At 54.6% G+C, this 21,911-nt stretch overlaps 1 protein-coding gene across 1 annotated transcript; it reads left to right on the top strand.

The window, feature by feature from the left end:
- Window positions 1-4,493: 4,493 nt before the first annotated feature.
- On the top strand, window positions 4,494-21,300 carry AMZ1 (archaelysin family metallopeptidase 1). The gene is made up of 6 exons (XM_007942928.1): window positions 4,494-4,797; window positions 6,074-6,241; window positions 16,040-16,168; window positions 16,459-16,628; window positions 17,215-17,391; window positions 20,773-21,300. The coding sequence occupies exons 1-6, from the start codon at window positions 4,494-4,496 to the stop codon at window positions 21,298-21,300; spliced, it is 1,476 nt and encodes a 491-aa protein (XP_007941119.1).
- The last annotated feature ends 611 nt before the right edge of the window (window positions 21,301-21,911 follow it).

The raw sequence follows: 21,911 nt of genomic DNA, 5'->3' as shown, positions 1-21,911 counted from the left end.
GTCCTGGCGGCGCCCCGAGGCTGAGAAGCTTCGAGGACGGCCGGGCGGCGGCTGCGCGCAGGGACCGCGGAGGCGCCGGCCGACCCGCCAGCGGCCCTCGGGCTGGAGGCGGGGCAGTTGGGGGGCAGCGGCGCGTTCCCAGGAACGGCGTTTCCGCGCGGCCGCAGGGGCCGGGGAGCCAGGGGCTGGGCCCCCTTGACCCGGACCCGGACGAGGCGGGGGCGCGGTCCGCATGCCTGGTCCTGCTGCCCCGCGAGGCCGTCTGCGAGGAGACGGAGCGGCCCGGAGCGCCCAGCCGAGACCCCAGACGGGGCGGGTGTCCCCCGGGGGCACGAGGCGGGGCATCTCCGGAGCTCCCCGAGGCGCGGACGTGCGCCCCAGGTGTTCCCCGGCGCGGACACCCCGGAAAGTAAGGCAGAGTCTCGGCCACGCCGAGAGGGGAACTTACAGTGGCTGTTAGGGTCGGAGCGAGGGTGAGCGTTCGGCTTTCTGTTCAGGGGCAGACAGGCTGAGCGAGGGAAGGTGCCGCAGGAAGCCAAGGATTCTGGCCCTGAACCCTGCACCCGTAGTCTACCCCTCTGTTCCCCTGCTAGCAAACGGAACCCTCCTACAGGTGTGAAACCCCAAACCACGGCCCCTTTCTGCTGGGGCAGCGCGCAGAGCCTTGGGTGAGGCTGAGCACAGCGAGTGAATAGCTTGATGCAGCTGCTGGGGCATTTTGCAAAGCTCATTCAGGATGCAAACAATCAGAGCCTGATTCCTCGTCCAGAAGCGGGGCTCTGTCTACTCAGATGGCCGGGCTCTGTCTGGTCAGACGGCGGAGAACTCCGGGCCAGGCGCTTTCTCACCCTGACCTGGATGACCTGGCCAATCGGGGAGGAGGCAGCCGCCTTTGCAGTGAGCGGCGGCCGGGAGGCTGGGGGAGAAGAGTCCTACAGAGAAAGGGAAGCTGCCACACTTGGCCCCAGCGACAGGCAGGGAGAGTGGGAGGGCAGGCATTCTGCTGAGAGTCGACTGCCGCCCAGGGTGAAGGCTTCTTTGCTTCTGGGGACCATCAGCAGGTTAAGAGTCTGGGTTCCAGTGTGAGTCTTCATGGCTTTAGAACCCGGCCCTGCTGCTCTCTGCTGCGTGACCTTGGCCGAGTCACTTGTATCTCTGAGCAGGCAGCACTTCCTTCCATTGTGCATGGTGTAGCTATCAGTCTGGGCCACACATGGCAGCTAGCAGCAACCACATGTCTCAGAATGGTTGTGAGGTTCGCACAAGGTTTTGGACCCCAAAGTGCTCTTGGCAGCTTTTCAGGGCATTCTGTCCTCAAGGGTCTTTGAGAGGCCTTTCTGTGTCCAGCCTCTAGGAGAGGGCTTCAACCAGGAGCTTATGGTCCAGGGAGCACTCTTGCCTCCACACCTTGTGACACCTGACCTCAGCCTAGGGAGCACACAGGCTTCCTGGAGCCCTGCTGGCAACACATGCATGTGCATGTACACATGCGTACAAGTTCTCACACACTCACATGCACATGCATGCACATACACATGCATACCCATGCACATGAATGTATGCACACACGAACACATGCACATGCATGCCCACGAATGAACACACATAAGGACACACATGTGCACATACAAGTGTGCAAACATATACACATATGCCTGCAGATTTATACACACATAAGCACACACATGCATGTGCATATATGCACATACAAACACATGTGCATGTATTCAGATACATGTGTACACACATATGCATGCATATGCACCTGAATGTATGTCCACATACATGCACACCTATGCATGTACAGAAACATACATGCATACATCTGCACATGCATCCACAATACACATATCTGCATACAGAAAACACACATGCGTGTATGCATGCATGTGCATGAACGCATGCAAATGCACATGGATGTATGTGCAAAAAATCACACACATGCATGCACATGCCCACAAATGTATACACACATAAGGACACACATGCACACAGATGTGTGCATACACAATTACACACATGCATGCACACAGCTCACACCATCCCTCTGCCCAAAGCTAGTGTGTCCTCCCTCATCTGGCTCAGGGTAAAGGCCAGAGCTCTTAACTGCCTTCCAGTGCTGCTGAATGGCCTTGCTTCCCGCTGACCTTGTCCTCTTCTGTCCCCTCCTGACTCCATTCCTGCCACACTGGCCTCCTTGCTGTCCCTTTAACCCAGTGTATCCAATGGGACCATTGTGCTGTGCCCGCTCTGCCCAGGCCCCCTTCTAGTCTTAACTGTATCGAGTCCTCCTGTCTATGAATAGCACAGGGGCCCTGGGCAGTACAAACAGTGAACACACTCGGCTGCTGGCTGAAAGGCTGCAGGTTCACATCCATCCAGAGCCTCCTCAGAAGGAAGGTCTGGTGACCTGTTTCGGAAACAACAGCCACTGCAAACCCCAGAGCACAGTGCTGCTCTGACGCACGCGGGGTAGCTGTGGGTCACAGGCAGCTCGGCGGTACACTGGGTGTTCAACGAGGATGGTGCTGCTCCCTTCACGGCTCACCCCCAAACGGGGCTGTCTCTGCTTTTGCCACCAGAAACGAGGACTGGGAGCCCCATGACTTGTTGCTCTGCAGGGAAGGGGGTTTTAGGGTGTCTAACTGACTTTCTAAATGCTGCTGACCCCCAAATTCTCATTGTTACCTGTATCTTTTTATCTCTGGCCACTACTTTGCCTTCCCTCCTGTTTTTACCTTCTGATCCGGGAACCCCAACCCTACCTGCTGCCTTGCTTTGTAGCGTCATCCGTAATGTCTTAGGATCCATGCAGTCAAATGCCTTTGCATGGTCAACAGAACACGGGTAGACGTCTTTCTGGGATTCTCTGCTTCCGGCAGGACCCACCTGACGTCGGCAATGGCACCCCCATTCCACATCTTCCGAATCCAGCTTGCGTTTCTGGACCTTCTCTGTCCATGTACTGCTGCAACTGTTTTTGAATCATCTTCAGCAAAACTTTACTTGCTCGTGATAGTAATGATAGTATTTGATAATTTCTGCATTCTGTTGGATCATTTTTTCTTTGGAATGGGCACAAATACGGATCTCTTCCAGGACGGCCAGGAGCTGTCTTCCAAATTGCTTAGCATAAACGAGTGAAAGTCTCCAGTGCTACACCTGTTCGTTGACCATGGCTGTGGGTGGCCCACCCGCTCCCGTCCTCCGCCAGCGCCCTCAGTGCGGCTCGGACTTCTCCCCTCCGTACCCTCAGCTCTGCATCCTGTGCCACCTCCTGAAACGGTGGGACCTCGACCAGTTCTGTTTGGTACAGTGACTCTGTGCATTCCTCCCAGCTCCCCTCGGTACTTCCTGCATCATTCAGTATTTTAGCCATCGAATCCTGCGTTACACCTCTAGGCTTGAGTTTTTGGTCAGTTCTTTCAGCTTGAGAAATGCCAAGCATGTTCTTCCCTTTTGGTTTTCAAACTCCAGGTCTTCGCACATTTCATTATGGTAACTGGCTTTGTCTGCTCGAGCTGCTCTTTGAAATCTTCTGTTCAGCTTTTACTTCATCATTTCTTCCACTTGCTTTAGCTACTTCACATTGAAAAGCAACTTTCCGAGTCTCTTCTGACAGCCGTTTTGGTCTTTCTTTCTTTCCTGTCTCCTTAATGACCTTTTGCTTTCTCCACGATGTCATTCCACAGGTCATCTGGCCTTCGGGCATTGTGCTGGATGTGTCAGATCTGGTCCTGAGGTGGCCACTACATTCAGGTGGGACAGACTCAGAGTCGTACTCTGGCTCTCGTGGCCTTGCTTTCATCGTCTTCCACTGGAACTTGTGCATGAGCACCTGACGGTCTGTTTGGGGTCCCTGGCCTTGTTCTGACCGATGATATTGAGCTTCTCCATCATCTCTTCCCACATTTGCAGTCGATCCGATTCTGTCTGGCGAGGTCCATGGGTACAGTCGCCATTTATGTTGTTGAAAAGAGATGTTTCTGGTGACTAAGTCCGTCTTGCAGAATTCTGCCATGTGATCGCCAATGTCGTTTCTATCACCAAGGCTGTGTTTTCCAACTGTGGGCCCTTATTCTAGGTATGGGGGTTAGGATTTACAACACGTAGTTTTTTGGGAACACAGTTCACTCCATGACATCCAGCAAGCTCCAGGGGCCCGCCTCCTCCATGTGATGTCTCCCAGAACACCACATTCAAGAGCATGTCTCAGTCTGCTGTTTCTGGGCAGAAACGGGCGTGAAGTCCGAGTGGAAGCTGATTGCTACCAAGGTGATATGATGTCCTGTGTGTCCCCCCCCCCCCACTGCAGGGTGCCGACGGGCCTCGGGGTGTCCATGCCACCCTGTGCTGCTGCTGACGAGGTCCAGCTGCGTGGCCCCCTCACCCAGGCTCCATCTGTGGGGAGCAGCCCCAGGGAAGGTTCTGGAAGACACGGTGGCTGGTCCCTGGACGGCTGATGGACAGCACAAGGGCTCCTGGGAGCGGTCATGCTACAGTGTAGGCCCGCCCAGGAGTTCAGCTTCGGCCCCCGCACCCTGAAGGATGCCCTAGTGTCCACCGACACGGCCCTGCGGCAGCTCTATGCCACAGTCTTCTCCCCGGCAGAGCGGCTGTTCCTCGCTGAGGCCTACAATCCCCAGGGGACCCTCTTCTGTTCCCTGCGGATCCACACAGCCTCCGACTGGCTCCTGAGCCGCCCCGAGGCCCCCGAGGACTTCCAGACCTTCTACCAGTCCCTGCTGCGCCGGAAGCCAAGCCCGGGCCGGAAGCACATCTACCTGCAGCCCATAGGTACCAGGTGGGGCCGGGTACCAGGTGGGGCCAGGGCCGTGAAGTCTACTTCCCACAGTGGCCCATGTGGGCAGTGAACTAAGAGGTGCCCTGGAGTCATAGGACCCTCCTGGAGGGGATGAGGGCCTCTGTTTAGCACAAGGTGGGGGTAGGCGCATGTGTGGGTCCCCCAGGGCTGACATGGGCGTGTCTGAGATCCAGGAACGGTGGCAGGGCAGCCTGGCACCACACTAAGCTCTCCACTCTCTCTCTCTCACTGTGTCCTGAAATCCAGACTGGGAATTGGTCACAGTGGCAGCGGCAGGCCCAGGCGCTGCCCGTCTAGGCCTGTAGCCTCACAGCCACAGGACGATCCCTTCCTCTGTGTGGTGCTGGAGTTGGGTCCAGCCCATTTTATAGTTGGGGGAACTGAAGCTGGGAGCAGTGGCTTGACCTGTCAGTCATGGAGCTATAATTGGTGGAGACAGGTAGAGCCAGGATTTGAACATGGGTCTCTTTAACCCTGAGGCTCACTGCAAGAGGCTGGGCCTGGCCTAGAGGGGCACCCAGAGTTCCAGCATGGTCACTGACCCCTGAGGCTGTGGGGACCCAGGTGTGAGAGGTTCTAGCTTGACTGGGGTACCTGCTTCCAGAAGGGAGCAGCTTGGCCAGGTTCTCCATGGAGCCTGCGGGCCAGGTGCTGGGAGGATGAGGGCTGTACTGGCCACCATGTCCCTGGCACGCCAAGGATGGGTGGTGCAAGCCTGGCAGAAAGGGCCGGGTGGCGTCTGCAGTGCTGGCTCCAGAGAGGCTCAACTTCTGCCTGAGAGAGATTCCAGAAAGTTCCCTTCAGGCCAGCGGCGATGGCAGAGCACAGCTGAGGGCATTCACTGGTTCCCTGCCTCCCCAGCCATGTCCCACCCCTGGGGTCCGAGTCCTGGGCACCCCTCCCGCTCCTGCTCAAGACCCCATGGCCTGTGTCTCCGCCTGCAGACCTGCCTCCTGGGGGCCCACATTGCCCTGCTGGCTGCACAGCCCCACGCATGTGGCCCTCAGGCTTCTGGTTCTGTAGGTTTGGGTTCAGGGATATGGGGCAGGGCCTTGGAGTCTGTATTTTACCTCACTCCCAGGTGTGGCCAGTGCTGCTGGCCAGGGGCCCTGTGTCCATGCATGTTCAGGCTGTCCTGAACCCCTGCAGACCAGCGCCCCCTGGGGGAGGGTCCAGGCAGGCAGTGGTCTCCATGGGTGGGTGGGTGGCTGAGGGCCCAGCAGGCCCACAGTGGTGCTTTGCCCACAGATCTGAGCGAGGGGCCAGTGGGACGGCCCCTGCTGGACAGTGTGCGGAGCTGCACTGAGGCCTTCTTCCTGGGCCTGAGGGTCAAGTGCCTCCCCTCGGTGGCAGCCACGTCCATCCACTGCTTCTCACGCCCCAGGCGGGACTCAGACCGGCTCCAGTTCCACACAGGTGCGTAAGCCAAGTGTGCCGTCAGGTGAAGGCAGGGTGGATCTTCCTCACTGGAAATAGCCCCTTTCCAGACGGGTCTCAAGAGGGCTTTCTCAGTCTGGGTTCTCTAAGGGAACAAAACCGATGAGATGTGTGTATATATAGAGAGAGGTGTACTGCAAGGAAGTGGCACATGCAGTTGTGGGGGCTGGCAGATCCCAGATCTGCAAGTCAGGAGGCAGGCTGGAGGCCTCTGCTGGCTTTTGTCCCAGGAACCGGGGGTCAGGCCATGAGGAGAGCACAGGATTGAGAGAGAAAGCAGGCTTTGCCAGAACATCTGTTTATATACTGGAGGCAAACCACACCCCCAAGGAAGCACCCTTTTCAGCTGATTGGCTGCTCACATCATAATCACATCATGAAGATGATTACATTGTATTACATTCTGGAGGAGCAACCAGTCCAGTGTCTGCCAAACCACTGAGCAGCTCACCATGTTGACACATAGCACTGACCATCACAAGGTTGATCCTTTTTCTGTGGGGAGGGAGCACCTGTTTTCCAGCCTTCTAAAAAGAAGGACTACTGAATCAAGGAGCCCTTCATCTTCCAGAACGGAGGAGACTTGACCGTAGAGCCCACTGTCCACTAAAAAACTCTGGAGCAGGCAAAGCAGGTGAAGTCAGGCCTTTAATGGCTACACAGCATTGCCCAGGCTTTTGTCTCTGCAAAACACTCTAGATGTGTCTAGAAGACCCAGCCTACCGTTCCTCAGGGTGCCTGGCAGCTGGAGAAGCGAGGCTGGATGAGGCAGAGATTAAGAGGAGAATCTCAGACATGCAGAGGAACGAGATTCAAATTTAAGGAGGTCTCCGAGAAGGAGCCAAGCATCCATCTGTGTTTGACTGTTGCTGGGTGTGGCATGAGTGGATCGATGTCTTTCATCAGTTCTGGGGAGTTCTCTGTCGTCATCTCTTCCTTCATGGACTGCCTCTGTCCCCTCCTCCCTCCTCTCCTGAGACTGTGCATCGTTCATATCCCTTCTTCTGGCTCTCCTCCTCCTCCCTCTCCTTCTTCCTCTCTCTCTCTGTGTTTTTCATCTTTTTTTTTTTTTTACCACCCATGCTTTATTCTCATTCTCCAGTTTATTAATTCTCTCTTAAGTTGTATCTAATGTGCCTAAGGCACTTGATTGCTAACCAGAAGGCTGGTGGTTGAAACCGACCAGCCACTCCTCGGAAGGAAGATGGGGCAATCTACTTGCGTAGCGATACTGCCTCGGAAACCCAAGGAGGGGTCACTATGAGTCGGGTCCAACTCGACAGCACATAACAACAACAACATGCTATAGGAGCCCTGGTGGTGCAGCAGTTACGTGCTTAGCCGCGGTTCGAACCTGCCCAGCAGCTCTGTAGGAGAAAGACCGTGGGGCAGTTCTATTCTGTCACGTGGAGTTGCTGAGTGCAGATGGCTTGACAGCACCCAACAACCACAGTGTGCTATTAAGTCCACACACTAAGCTCCTCCTTCCCATTGTCTTTTTCAGTTCTATCCTTCCTAGCAAATTCTTTTACAAGTTAACAGCATCACTTTTTATAGTTCCCAGTTCCCGGCTGTAAGTAAGCTCAGCATTTAGATCCATAGTAGACTTGCTTTCCTGCGTCTGTTCCTGATGACTTCACTCTTTGAAGTGCCCATGTGGCTGTTTGTTGGTTTCTGCTACTTTGGCCCCAGTTTCTGGTCTCATTGTGTGTCTTGCACACACACTTGGTAGCTGGACATTTTAGTTGAAGATTTACTTCAAGTTTCATGAGCACTTTGTGGCCCAGGATGATGTTACCTTTCTCCAGAGGGAACATATCTTTCCGTCTGCCAGGCAGGCACCTGAGGGCATTGCCAATCTGGGATGAAGGCATGAAGCTTCTCTGGGTCTCTCTGGTGACCTGCAGGCCCTGCTGTCCCTCCCAGAGTGCCCAGCCCTTTGAGGTAGCAGTGAGAGGGAGAGGTGTGTCATTAGGGCCACCCTGCCTCATCCATCTCAGAAACAACTCAGCTTCGCTTCTTTATTCTAACATTCCCCCTGTATTTTCTCATTGGGTCTTTGGTTATTTTAAGTTAGGTTTATTAAGGCATAATTTACATGTGGCACAATTCATCCTCTGTGGTATACAGTCCTCTGAATTTTAATAAACATGTATCATCACACAGCTACCACCATAATTAAAACATAGAACAATTTGACCATGCTCAACATTTCCTTAGTGTCCCTTGTAGCCATCTCCTCTCCCATCTTAGATGTTCTACAGAGTTAGTCTTTGTCTTGTTCTTGGCTGTCTGTTGTCTTCCAGTGGGTGGTTGGTCGAAATTCCCTAGTATGCCATTAGAGGAAGCAGCTGGCACTGAGTTGTCAGGGTGGATAGGGCCTCGGCAGGGGTGCCATCCAGGTGCTGGCAAGTCCCTTTTCTATGTCCTTGTCTTCAGATTTGGTCACTCTGAGAACCACCCTGCACCCAAAGCAGAACCTGGGCCTGGAGGCCCCTCCAACCCTCCCTGCATGAAAGTGTCATGCCTATGCCTTTCTCATAGTTACAACAACTTACAGGAAAGGAGCTAGCTCAGGAAGGTTCAAAAGGCAAGTGGCATCCAGAAGTTTTAGTGGACTAAATTCTTGTGGTCAGATTAGTTTTGTTTAGCTCATCATCATCATCACCACCACCATCACCACCACTGCTGTCATCACCCACCTCATTATCAACATCATCATCACCACCATCATTAGCATCACCATTATCACCATCAACATCATCACATCACTATTATCACCAGTCATCACCACCACCACCATTACCACCACCATCATCACCACTGTCATCACCATCGTATCACCACCACCATCACCATCGTATCACCACCACCATCACCATCACCATTCTCATCACTTTCATCATCTTAATAGTGAAAGTTCCAGGACCTCTCCTCCATCATCTCATCCACTCATTCCCAAGGTCATAACCTAGACCTGCACTGTCCAGGACAACAGCCTCTGTCCATGTGTGGCCGCTGAGCACACAAAATGTGGCTGATCCAAAGCGAGGTGTATAGTAGTGAAAAGTACACATCAGACTTTGGAGACTTAGTATGAAAAAGAATATTAAAAAAAAAAACTTTTTTTTTAAAAAGTATTAATTACATGTTAAAATAGGGTTAAATAAAATTATCATCAAAATCACTTTCATCTGTTACTTTTTATTTTTTTTTTAATCTAGTGACTATTTCAGAAAGTTATTTTTAAAGCATAACTTAAAATTTTCTTGCTGTAGTTTAAATCTTTCTCATGTTTTTACATCTTACCTAGGGAAGGGAATAGAAGAACACTGAGGGACTTTTTACTTTTTTTAATGTGTCTACTAGAAAGTTTAAAACCTCATCTGTGGCTCGCCTTCTGTTTCTGTTGGATGGCGCTGTGCTCACCTTGTCACCAACAGTTGCATCAAGGCCGTCATCAGAAGTTAAGCTTCTGGTCTACAGCCACCCCCTCCAATATTTCCCTCCCTCTAGTGCCCTGACTCTAACTCTTCTGTCTTCCCACCAGGGACAGCCCAGTGAGCCTACACCCTTCTCACTACCCCTTCTCCATCGCTGGCCGCACTTCCCACCTTAACGGATTTGATTTCCTGTTCACCATAAGAATCATGCCTTTCCTGTACGTTCAGCAACCTTGCCCTCGTCTTCTTTCCTGGAGCCCTACTGTTTCTTGGTACACACCTGGTTAAATCCAACTTCCTGTCCACACACACAGCTGAACACAACAAGAATAGCTCGATGCATGACTGTGAACCCAAGGGGGCCCTTAAGGTGCCTGGAAGCCCTTCCCACCTCCTGTCTCCTCCAAACACCACGCCCCCTCCGTGCTTTCACACGGTGACTAGTACGATTGAATGTGTTGCCAGAAAGAGATGTTCGAGTGCGAACCAATCCGAGTGTGTCCTTGTAAAGAGGAGAGACACGGAGACACACAGAGGGGAGGCGCTGCAGCGATGCTGCCGTGAACCAAGATCGCCAGCGAGCATCGAGGCTGGAGGGGGCGGGGACGCTCCTCCCCAGAGCCTTCAGACGGAGCACGGCCTCCGGAGCCGGGACCGGCAGCTTCTCTTACTTACAGCCGCTCAGTCTGCGGAACTTGGTTAGGGTGGCTCCCGGAAATGAACACCGTTGCCTTTCCTACTTTCCAGAGGCCAGCCACGTTCCGTGGCTCGCGGCCCCTCCCCCGTCTGCAGGCCTCCCTCTGCCTCTCTGCGCCGTCCTCAGGCCCCCTCCCCTGATGGGACCCTGCTGCTCCTCGTGGAGCCCCTGTGGCCCATTGACAGTTCAGGATCATCACCTGTCTCAAAATCCTTACCCACATCGGCCGAGTCCTCTGAGCCGTGGGAGGTACCGTAGGCCAGAGTTTGGGGACTGGGACATGGACGTCTCTGGGGTCGAGCTCCCCCACAGGTGCTAGTCCCATGTGGCTGTGCTGGCCCCTTCCCCTGAACACACGTCATTGGCCCGGCTGCCTCTTCAGCATCCACACTTGGATGTCAGTGGGCATCTCGGACCTACATGTCCGAGCCAGACCTCATCTCCCCTTCCCACACTTGTTCTTCCCGCCTCTGTCTCCATCCTCCCATGTTTCTGTGTCATCCTTTTCTGTTTAAATGATTTATTTCATTCTTTTTGTCATCCAGACTGTACACAGCAGAATGTCAGCCGTTCAACAATTCTACACGCACGTTCAGTGACACTGATTGTGTTATTCAAGTTGTGCACCCACTGTCACCTTCCTTTTCCAAATACTCTTCCTCACTAATAGAAACTCACTGCCCCTAAGCTTCCTGCCTAACCTAAGTTGCTGTTGGCAGCTTCATCCCATACAGATAGTTCTTCAACAAGGCATGATGCTCAAGGCAGACACTGTTTACTGGTTGAGCTAAACTGTTGTTTGGTTTAAGGAAGACTTTAGGGGATATTTTTGGTTTCAGGTCTAAGGATTATCTCATCGCAACAGTTTAGGGGGTTTATCCAGCCTCTGTGGCTCCAGAAAGTCTAGATTCCATGAGGCATTGTTGCTTCGACCCCCCTCTTCCACACACCATGACCAACCCACCTGCAAATTCTGTTGGCTCTGCCCTCCCAGTTGGGTCACGTTTTACCCTCTTTGTTGCTGTCACCGCCACTCGCCTGTCAGTTTGTTGGACTGTGGTGGCTTGCGTGTTGCTGTAAGGCTGGTGTGTCAGATAACAACAGGGTCAGCTATGGTGGACAGGTTTCAGGGGAGTTCCAGACTAAGACAGACTTGGAAGAAAGACCTGGTAATGCACTTCTAAAACCCTCATCAGTGAAAACCTTATGAATAGCAGAGGACACTGTCTGCTTTAGGGCCAGGGGATGAATCCCCCAGGATGGAAGGCGCTCAAAAGACGACTGGGGAAGAGCTGCCTCCTCAAAGTAGAGTTGACCTTAATGATGTGGATGGAGTAAAGCTTTATGGACCTTCATTTGGTGATGTGGCATGACTCAAAAGAAGATTGTATTGGCAAACATTTGTTAATAATTGAAATGTGGAATATATGAAGTGTGAATCTTGGAAAACTGGAGGTCATCAGGAATGAAATGGCGTGCATAAAGATCAGTATTGTAGGCGTTAATGAGCTGAAAGGGACTGGTATCGGCTATTTTTAATCTGACAGTCATATGGTCTACTATGGCAGGAATGACAGATTGAAGAGGAATGGTGTCACATTCATCATCAAAAAATATATTTCAAGATCTATCCTGAAGTACAATGCTGTCAGTGATAGGTTAATATTCACATACCTATGAGGAAAACCAGTTAATACGGCTATTACTCAAATCTATATACCAACCACCAAAACCAAAGATGAAAAAATGGGATATTTTTTTACTAAGTTCGGGAGTCTGAAATCGACTAGACATGCAATCAAGATGTATTGATAATCACTGGTGATTGGAATGCAAAAGTTGGAAGCAAAGAAGCATCTGTAGTTGGAAAATATGGCCTTGGTGATAGAAATGACACCAGAGAGCGCATGATAGAATTTTGTAAGACCCATGACTTATTCATTGCAAATACCTTCTTTAAACAACATAAATGGTGACCATACATATAGTCCTTGTGAGATGAGATGCACAGGAATTACATCGACTATGTCTGTGGAAAAAGATGATAGAGAAACTTAGTATCATCAGTCAGAATAGGGCTGGGGCAGACTGTGCAACAGACCATCAATTCCTGGTATGCAGGTTCAAGTTGAAGCTGAAGAAAATGAAAACAAGTCCATGAGAGCCAAAACTGACCTTATGTTATTTCCCACCTGAATTTAGATACCATCTCAAGCAAAGATTTGATGCACTGAACACTAATGACCAAAGACCAGATGAGTTGTGGGATGACATCAAGAACATCATCCATGAAGAAAGCACAGGGTCATTAAAAAACTCATTAACAAGAAAGGAAGAAAAGACCGAAATGGATGTCAAAAGAGACTCTGACACTTGCCCTTAAACAGAGAGAAGCTAAAGTGAATGGAAGAAATGATGCAATATAAGAGCTGAACAGAAGATTTCAAAGGGCAACCTGAGAAGACAAAGTAAAGTATTGTAATGAAATGTGCAAAGACCTGGAGTTAGAAAACCAAAAGGGAAGAACACACTGAGCATTTCTCAAGATGAGAGAACTGAAGGAAAACTTCAGGCCTTGAGCTGCGATATTGAAGGACTCCGTCTACCTCTGTAGAGACACTGCCTTGGAAACCCAAGGAGGGGTTGCTATGAGTCACATTCAACTTGACAGCAGTGAGTTTTTTTTTTTTTTTTTTAATGGGAAAAATACTGAATGATGCAGGAAGCATCAAAAGAAGATGGAAGGAATACAGTGTCACTGTACCAAAAAGAATTGGTCGATGTTCAACCATTTCAGGAAGTAGCATATGATCAAGAACCAAAGGTACTGAAAGAAAAAATTCAAGCTTTACTGAAGAAATTGGTGAAAACCAGGGCTCCAGGAATTGACAGGATACCCACTGGAATGTTTTCAAATGGACGCAGCTCTGGAGGCCCTTCCTTGTGTATGCCAGGAAAGTTGGAAGACAGTTGTCTGTCCAACCAACTGGAAGAGACTGGTATTTCTGCCCATCCCAAGAAAAGGTGAGCCAGCAGAAAGTGGAAATTATCAAACAATAACATCAATATGCAAGTAAAATCTTGCTGAAGGTATTTCAAAACCAGTTGCAGCAGGATGTTGACAGGAAACTTCCAGAAACTCAGGCTGGATTCAGAAGAGGACGTGGAACGAGGGATATCATAGCTGCTGTCAGATGGATCTTGGCTGAAAGCAAAGAATACCAGAAAGATGTCTACCTGTGTTTTACTGACTATTCAAGGGCATTCAATTGTGTGGATCCTAACAAATTATGGAAAACGTTGAGAAGAATGGGGAGTCCAGAACAATTAATTAATTGTGCTCATGAGGAACCTGTACATAGACCAAGAGGGACCCATTCAAACAGAACAAGGGTATGATGCATGGCTTAAAATCAGGAGGGTGCATGTCAGAGCTGTCCTTTCACCAGACTTACCCAGTCTGTATTCTGAGCAGATAATCCAAGAGGCTGGACTAGATGACGAAGAACATGGCAGCAGGATTGGAGGAAGACTCATTAACAACCTGAAATATGAAGATGACACAACCTTGCTTGCTGAAAATGAGGAGGACTTGAAGCACTTACCGATGAAGATCAAAGACTACAGCCTTCAGTGTGGACTACACCTCCACATAACACAAAAATCCTCACAACTGGACCAATAAGCAGCATCGTGATGAATGGAGAAAAGACTGAAGTTGTCCAGGATTTCATTCTACCTGGATCCACAATCAATGGCCATGGAAGCAGCAGTTGAAAAATCAAATGACGTATTGCACTGGGCAAATCTGCTGCAAAGACCTGTTTAAAGTGTTTAAGAGTAAAGGTGTCACTCTGCAGACTGAGGTGCGCCTGACCCAAGTCATGGTCTTTTTAGTTGCCTCATATGCATGTGAAAGCTGGACAGTGAATGAGGAAGACTGGAGAATCGACGCCTTTGAATTGTGGTGTTGGCGAAGAATGCTGAAAATACCATGGGCTGCCAGAAGAATAAGGCGCTCTAGTGGCACAGTGGTTAAGGCATTCTGCTGCTAACCAAAAGGCCAGCGGTTCTAATCCACCAGGAGCTCCATGGGAGAAAGGTAAGGCATCTGCTTCCATACAGATTTACAGCCTTGGAAACCCTGTGGGTAGTTCTGCTCTCCTGTGGGGTCTCTATGTGTCTGGATCCAATTGATGGCAGTGGGTATTTTTCCTTGGTGAGAAGAATGACAGATCTGCCTTGGAGGTAATAGTGCTCCTTAGAAATGAGGATGATGAGACTCTGTCTCTCGTACTTTGGACCCGTCATCAGGAGGAACCCATTCCTGGAGAAGGACACCATACTTGGTAGAGAAGAGGGTCAGGGAAAACAAGGAAGATGCTCAATGAGATGGACAGACACAGTGGCGGCAACGATGGGCTCAGGTATAGCGAGGATCGTGAGGATGGCAGGACCGGGTCGTGTTTCTTCTGTTGTGCGCGGGTCAATATGAGTCAGAACCGACTCGCTGGGACCTAACAGCACCACCATCACCTGCCGTCAGCAGGGCACAGTGGCCGCATCTCTCCGCGGCTGTGCTGCAGCACTCTCCCGCGGGACTCCCTGTCTGCTCTCAGTGGTGGGCGCTCGTGCGCAACACTTGCTCAGAGGCCCCTTGGCTCCCTCCAACCTCGTGGCCAGCTCCTCTGTGCCTTGCTCACCCTGCTACGGTGCTGACACCTGCATTGCTCGCCCAGCGGGCAGGCTACCCTGCCTCAAGGCTTCTCTGGTAGGCGTGCCCTCTGCTGGGACTCTCCCTTAAATAGAGGGCTGGCACGGTTCTGCATGTTGGCAAATCTTTGCTCAAATGTCACTTTCTCAGGAGGTCGTCCCAACCACCTTATTTAAAACAACCCAGACCCTCTCCGGCCTGCCGTCCCCTTTTCCCTGCCTGGGCTTCTCCATCCCAGTGGTCACCACCTGGCATCCTGCAGACTTCACTTCGGTCCCCTCCGCCCCCAGCTCGAGTGCACGTTCCTGAGGCTGTCTGGCTTGCTTCCTGTTGTAACGCAGCCCCTAGGCGTGTGCCCGGAAGGCTGGAGGTGCCCACCAAGGGTCTGTTCGTGTGTGGAAGGTGCTGGTGTTCACTGGCTGCTGCCGGGGCCTGCTGAGTGTGTGTCGGCATGGTGACGGGGCTCCACGGGCTTTGCTGAGCTCACAGAGGGTGCTGCACAGGTGCTGGTGGGTGAGCTCATCAAGGGGGCGCTTGCCCTCTGTGGCCAGTGTGATGTTGTGAGCGTTCTGGTCTTGGTCCCACACATCCTCTCGGCCACCCTCTTTGGTGGCAATCACTGCGCATCCCATGTACAGCTGGGGAAGCAGGGACCCCAGGGCATTCCACCCCTGCCCAACGCCCACGGCCTGAGGCAAAGCCCAGGTGCTGCTGTGAGCTCCTGTCTCTCCAACTAATTGTCTCTTGAGGAATGTCCCTGTCACTGGCTTGGGTCTGTGACTTTGAGGCAGGGCCGGTCCATCTGGGCAGAGGAAGAGGGGTGCTGCAGCGTGGGCAGTCAGGTGAAGTTCTTGGCGGTGGTGGTGGGGAGGTGGGTGCTGGGGCCGGAAGCCGCCCCAGTCTCCCCGACTCTGTGCCCTCAGACGGGGTCCTCTCCTTCCTGAAGAGCCGCAAACCAGACGACGCGCTCTGTGTGCTGGGCCTCACGCTGTCCGACCTGTACCCCTGCGACAGCTGGAACTTCACATTCAGCAAGTCCTTCCCTGGGCACGGTGAGCCAGTGCCGCCTGTGGGAGGATGCTCGCTGGCCCCCTCAGCCCAGGCTTGGGGACCCTGTGGGCCCCAGTCAGTCCAAGCAGAGGTCACCCTGTCACCTTCACACCCTGCTCCACTAGAAGAAAGCTGACGTGTACATCAGGACAGCCCCTCCAAACTGCTGGCCCCATGTTCCTTTTGGGCAGTAGCCATTTCCCCTGGGGCAGACCCACGTGGGCATCTGTGCCTAGGCGGGCCGAGAAGGGGTGGGTTTGACCTTGGCCCCTTGCCCTCTACCTCCTCCCAGAGGTGGGTGTCTGCAGCTTCACCCGGTTCTCAGGGGAGTTCCTGTGGCCAGAGCCCGGCACCTCGGACCCCGTCCAGGCAGAGGTGGCTGCAGGTGACCCCAAAGTCCCTGTGCAGCCAAGAGTCCAGACACAGAGCTTCAGCACCCTGGGGATGGCCCTGTGCTGCCAGGTGAGTGTGGCAGGTGTTACCGAGTGGCCAGGCAGGGGAGCCCACTTTGTAGACAATAACTGGAAAAGTTGGGAGACAGGAAGTGGAGGACAGGGCTGGGGGTCCACTAAGCTCAGGGAAATATGGATGGGGGAAAGAGCTGGTACTGGGTGCACCCCCAGCATCAAGTAAGTTACAGCCTCATTTCGTCCTTCCTCTCCTCAAGGAGAGCCCTTCATTCCACAAGGAAACTGAGGCTCAGGCTGCTGAATCCTTTGCCTGAAGCCATGGAACAGCTGAGTGACAGAGCTGAGGTCTGGACCCACATGCATTGAACCTCAAAGCCCCTCCCCCCCCAATGCAGTTCTCAGAGTGGGCCCCAGAGTTACCCCTTTGCCACATGTGGGCCTCGGGCATGGCTGGTGTGTAAGAGACGTTGTTGTTTGCACCCTGAGTGGCCTGGGGCTAGGCTGGGGGGCACTCTGATAACTCTCAACTACCCAGCCCCTCAGCCTGAGGCTGTTCATCTCCCAGGCTGTGAGGGTCTCAAGTGTGGGCTGCGTGGTCTGGGGTCAAGGCTGCAAGGGCAGTGCTGGTCTTGTCCCAGGTCACGTGTCATGAGCTGTGCCACCTCCTGGGCCTGGGGAGCTGCCGCTGGCTGGGCTGCATTATGCAGGGTGCGCTCAGCCTGGACGAGGTCCTGCGGCGGCCCCCTGACCTCTGCCCCATCTGCCTACGGAAGCTGCAACACCTCCTGGGCTTCCAGCTCCTTGACAGGTACAAGGTGAGTGCATATCCATTTATATACTGGAAGCAGGCCACACCCCCAAGGACACTCCCCTTTGACTGATTGGCTGCTTGCATCAGATCACATGGTGGGAGGTGATTACATATTACATTATGGAGACATCCACTCCAGCACCTGCCCAGATCATTGGGAATCACAGCCTAGCCCCGTGGACACAGAACACTGACCATCCTGCAGCCCCATCCTTAATCCACAGGGATGGCGGCTGCCAGGGAGCAAGGAAGAGACTGGAGGCAGGTAGGCACAGGAGGGAGGGGAGGCCTGGAAACAGGAAGTGCTTGGTGCTCATCAACTTCCTGCCAGCTGTCCCTGGCCCAGGGCTCTGTTTGCAGTTGCTCATCTTATGTGGTCACTTAGCACCCTCAGTGTGATGGAGGGACACACCAGCTGCCTGCATGCAGGAGCATGGAAGGACAAGCAAGGCAGCCAGGAAGAGAAAGCTAGGTTCCTTTCAAGGCTCCCCACTCACACCAAGCCCCCAGCGTCACACTGGACAGTTGCCTTTTGGAACGTGGTGGGCTCTAGGGGGAAACGCCGCCCCCCCCCCCCCCCCGTGCCCTCAGGAGACCCTCTGAACATGCTCAGCTGCTAACCCAAAGGTCGGAGGTTTGCATCCACCCAGCGGCACCTTGGAAGAAAGGCCCGGTGACCGACTGCGGAAACTCAGCCGTTGAAACCACACGGAGCACAGTGCTGCTCCGACTCGCGGGGCGGCGGGAGCTGGGTGGACCCCCCAGGCCACCGGTGTTTCCTTGATGTAACCCAGGGCTTCGGTTAGGATTGTGTATTAGCGTCAGCCACAGGACCGAAAACCCAAACCAGACCCACGGTCGTTGAGTCCACTCATGGCGACCCCACTGCGTTTCCGAGGCTGTCAGTCCTTATGGAAGCAGGTCGCCGCGTCTTCCCTCCGCAGAGCGGCTGGGGGTTTAAACCGCTGACCTTATTAGCAGCCAGCGGGGGGATGTGAATCACAGGAGAAAGAGGCGCAGGGCACAGGGACGCGTGGGGACTCCCGGGACTTTCTGCCTGCGCTTTCTGTAACTGTGGAAGTGCACCAGGAGCCCTGGTGCCGCAGTGGTTAGGCCCCCAGCTGCTGACCAGCCAATCCGGTTCAAACCGGCCCAGCGGCTCCGCAGGAGAAGGCGACCCGGCGGCGTGCTCCCATCAAGACTACAGCCTAGGAACCCCTATGGGGCTACTTGGTCGTATGGATGGAACGGAGCAACCACCAAACTACTCTAAAAAACAAGGTCTGTTAAGTGTCAGGTGCTGACAGCCCGTGGGTACTGAGCACTGGAGGGCGGCCAGACGTGGTTCTAAGCACAGAGCCTGTAGCCGCCCACGCTGGCCTGGCGCGGCTGCCGTGCGGCGTCCCTGCTCGCTTCGCCTTGCCTGCCATGAACGCCTTGCCTGCCATGAACGGGTCCCTGCCGCCCAGCAGGCTCGCTTTACACAAAGTAGCATTTGTCTTGCCACAGAGGAGCCCTGTGCCTTGGGGCTGAACAGTGTGGCGATGCTGCCCTCTGCTGTCTTTGTGGGGAATTGCCTGGCAGGGGGCAGTGGTGCCAGCTGGCAGTCCGGGGAGCTGGTCGCCCTGCCCCCAGCGAAGAAAGGAAAGACTTAGGAAGAGTTCTTTACAAACTCGGAAACCTTACCCTGAGCTCAGGGTTCAAAGGCGCTTATATTTCCTCTACACCCACCTCTGGATGAATAGACCGAGTTAGACCAGAGTTTTCAAACTGCTTTGGCTTAAATTTCTGTAATAGATTTTGTTTTATTAAGGCAAGGACTGCGCTGGTAGTGGCTGGTAGTGCAAGGGTTAAGCTTGGCTGCTAACCAGAGGTTGGTGGTTTGAACCCACCCAGTGGCTCCGTGGGAGAAAGAGCCGGTGACCTGCTCCCGTAAAGATTCCAGCCTCGAAAACCCCACGGGGCAGTAGGACCCGGGAGCCACTCAGCAGCACGTTTTTTGGAGTTTTACAGAAAAAACGCACAGAAATGTGGATGGTGGGTGGGTGTGTCTTCTGGCTGGACACGGGGGGCGGGCACAGCCCTGCACACACTGTGCCCATTTCTGGAGCTTTCCCACCGAGGCCGGGGTTCGGCCATGAGTGTAGGGTCAGGCACGTAGTAAGGACTGGCTTCTGAGCAGCTGTCCTCGTCCCCGTGGAGTGCCCGTCTGTTCTGGCATGAGGTCACCGCACAGCAGTGAGTGTGGCGTTGGTGTCCCCTTCTGTGGCTGTGTCCTGGGAGTCAGAGGCCAGCCCTGGCCCACATCCTTACTCTCCTGTGGGATTCCCCGTCCATAACCATCCGTCTCGCTCCATGAGTTCTGCCGCGCACTTTGATGAGTCTATACCCCTTCTTTCTGTCTGTCTCACGGACGCGCCTGCACGCACTCCCGGCTCCTGATGCAGGAGCTGTGCCTGCCGGCCTCAAGCCCAGCCCAACTCCCGGGAAGCTCCCAGAGCTGTGCTCCGTGGGGTTTTCGAAGGCTGATTTCAGGGGAGGAGCTCACAGGCCTTCCCACCGAGGCACCTGGAGCTGGCCTCGGAGCGCCAGCCTTTCGTTAGCGGCTGAGCGTACCCCCGTCTGCACCGCCCAAGTGCACCCCTCCCCACGGTCAGGCCTGAACCCTTCCTCCCCTGGGAGCATCGTTCCGGGGGCCTGGGCAGGGCTTTCTGGGGAAGAGGACCAGGAGGAGACTTTCCAGTCCCCAGGGCAGGGGACATACAGAGAAGGGAGAGGACACGGGCAGAGGGGAGACAGAGGGGGCAGAGGACGGGGAGGAGGAGAGAGGACAGAGATGGGGGAGGGGACACGGTGGGAGGAGGAGACAGAGGGGACGAGACCCAGGGGCGGGCTCTGGGGAGCGGCTGTAGTAGGAGGGGAGAGGTGAGGCTGTGGCCCGGTCTCTGGCCATCGAGCCCGTCCCTGGTCACCAGGACACCCCCAAGCAGCCTCGCAGGCGTCTGCCCTGCTCCCTGAGGAAGCCCACTGCTGTGACGTAAATGCTCCCCGTGACACCGCTGCAGGCAGAGTGGGGACAGGGCACAGCCACACCCCAGCTGGAACCGGGAAGGGCTTCTAGGAGCAGAGGTCACAGTAAGGCATGGTGACAGTTACCAGGACACCTGTCCCCTGGTTCTGGGTGTAATCGTTACTCAGGTGTGGGGTACAGGCAGCTGAACACTGACTACTAGTTGCCTTCCACCGTGAGCTGGAACAGGCCGGGAGACTCACCTGTCACTCACCTGACACCTGCCCCTGGGTTGCTGAGGACAGTGGGGTCCCCTTAAGTGAGGGGCCGGTCCTTGGGCAGCTCCCTGGCGCCTCAACCTCTCTCTCCCTCCAGGAGCTCTATGCCTGGACCCAGGCCGCGGCAGGGACCTGGCCCCACTGGGAGGCGGCCGAGCAGTCAGAGTCAGAGAACACGCTGCCCCGCAGTGCCGACTCGGGGCTGGGCAGCGACAATGACCCAGAGGCCCTCAGCAGCCTGTTGGAGCCCCTGACGCCCGACGGGAGCGGCCCCGAGCTGGAGCCCTCGGAGGGCCCGAGCCCCCCGGTGGACCTGGACGGCCTGCCCACGGAGGCCCTCCGGGAGCAGGGGCTGTGGCTGACAGCCTGCATCAGGGCCCTGGAGAGGGAGGTGACCGAGGAGGAGCTGGCGCGGCTGGATGGGGCCGTGGACGAACTGGCTCAGTGGGAGCTGTTCTCTGGGCAGCTCCCAGCCCCACGACAGGCCTTGCCTGGCGGCCAGGACTGCGGGGGACTGCGGCGGGCCCTGGGGGACGCGCTGTCAGCCTGGAGGAGGAAGCTGGGCTCGCGGAAGCTGGCCAAGGCGGAGTTGCCCCCCTGCCGCTGGACGCAAGGGGACGATTAGCCCAGCCAGGCCGTGTGTCCAATGCCCAAGGAGCTGAGTCCTGACGCTGACTGATCATCACGGTTCAGTGACAAGGGCCCGGCGGAGCCCTAGGGACTCAGGGACCCCTCCTCAAGAGAAGCTGGTGACGCCATCCCTCCCACCGCCTCTGAGGCCCAGACCACAGCCTGCAGCTGGCCTGCTGGGTCTCGGGAGCACAGCCCCCACCAATGCACCCCGCCCTCCGGGGCTCCCCACGACGGTACAGAGCCCCCACCCAGCCTGCAGTGGCAGGGGAGCAGGGTGGCTCTTTCTGGCCCCCGTTGGGCTCTGGGCCTGTCATCGTTACAGCTCGGGGCTCACGGGCAGGAGGGACCCGGCACCCGGCTCGGTGGCCAGCTCTTGGCTTCCTCAGCCTAGGTGGGCTCTCAGCTTGGGGAGGGGCTGGCTGTCTGTGGACGAGCCCCCCAGCTACAGTGCCCGCAGCATTTCAAGCCCACGGATGTCACGCCAGGCATCTCGGTGGCCAGCAGGCCCTGTGTGGGGCAGGCAGCTAAGCGCCCGGCTGGAGGTTGTGTCCAGCCAGGGCTCCTAGAAGACAGGCCTACTGTCTACTCATGAAGAACCAGCCC

Source organism: Orycteropus afer, unplaced genomic scaffold, assembly GCF_000298275.1.
Source record: "Orycteropus afer afer isolate SDZICR_OR568_19922 unplaced genomic scaffold, OryAfe1.0 scaffold00006, whole genome shotgun sequence".
In the NCBI taxonomy this organism is placed as follows: domain Eukaryota; kingdom Metazoa; phylum Chordata; class Mammalia; order Tubulidentata; family Orycteropodidae; genus Orycteropus; species Orycteropus afer.
This window is presented reverse-complemented; position numbering and strand designations above follow the sequence as displayed.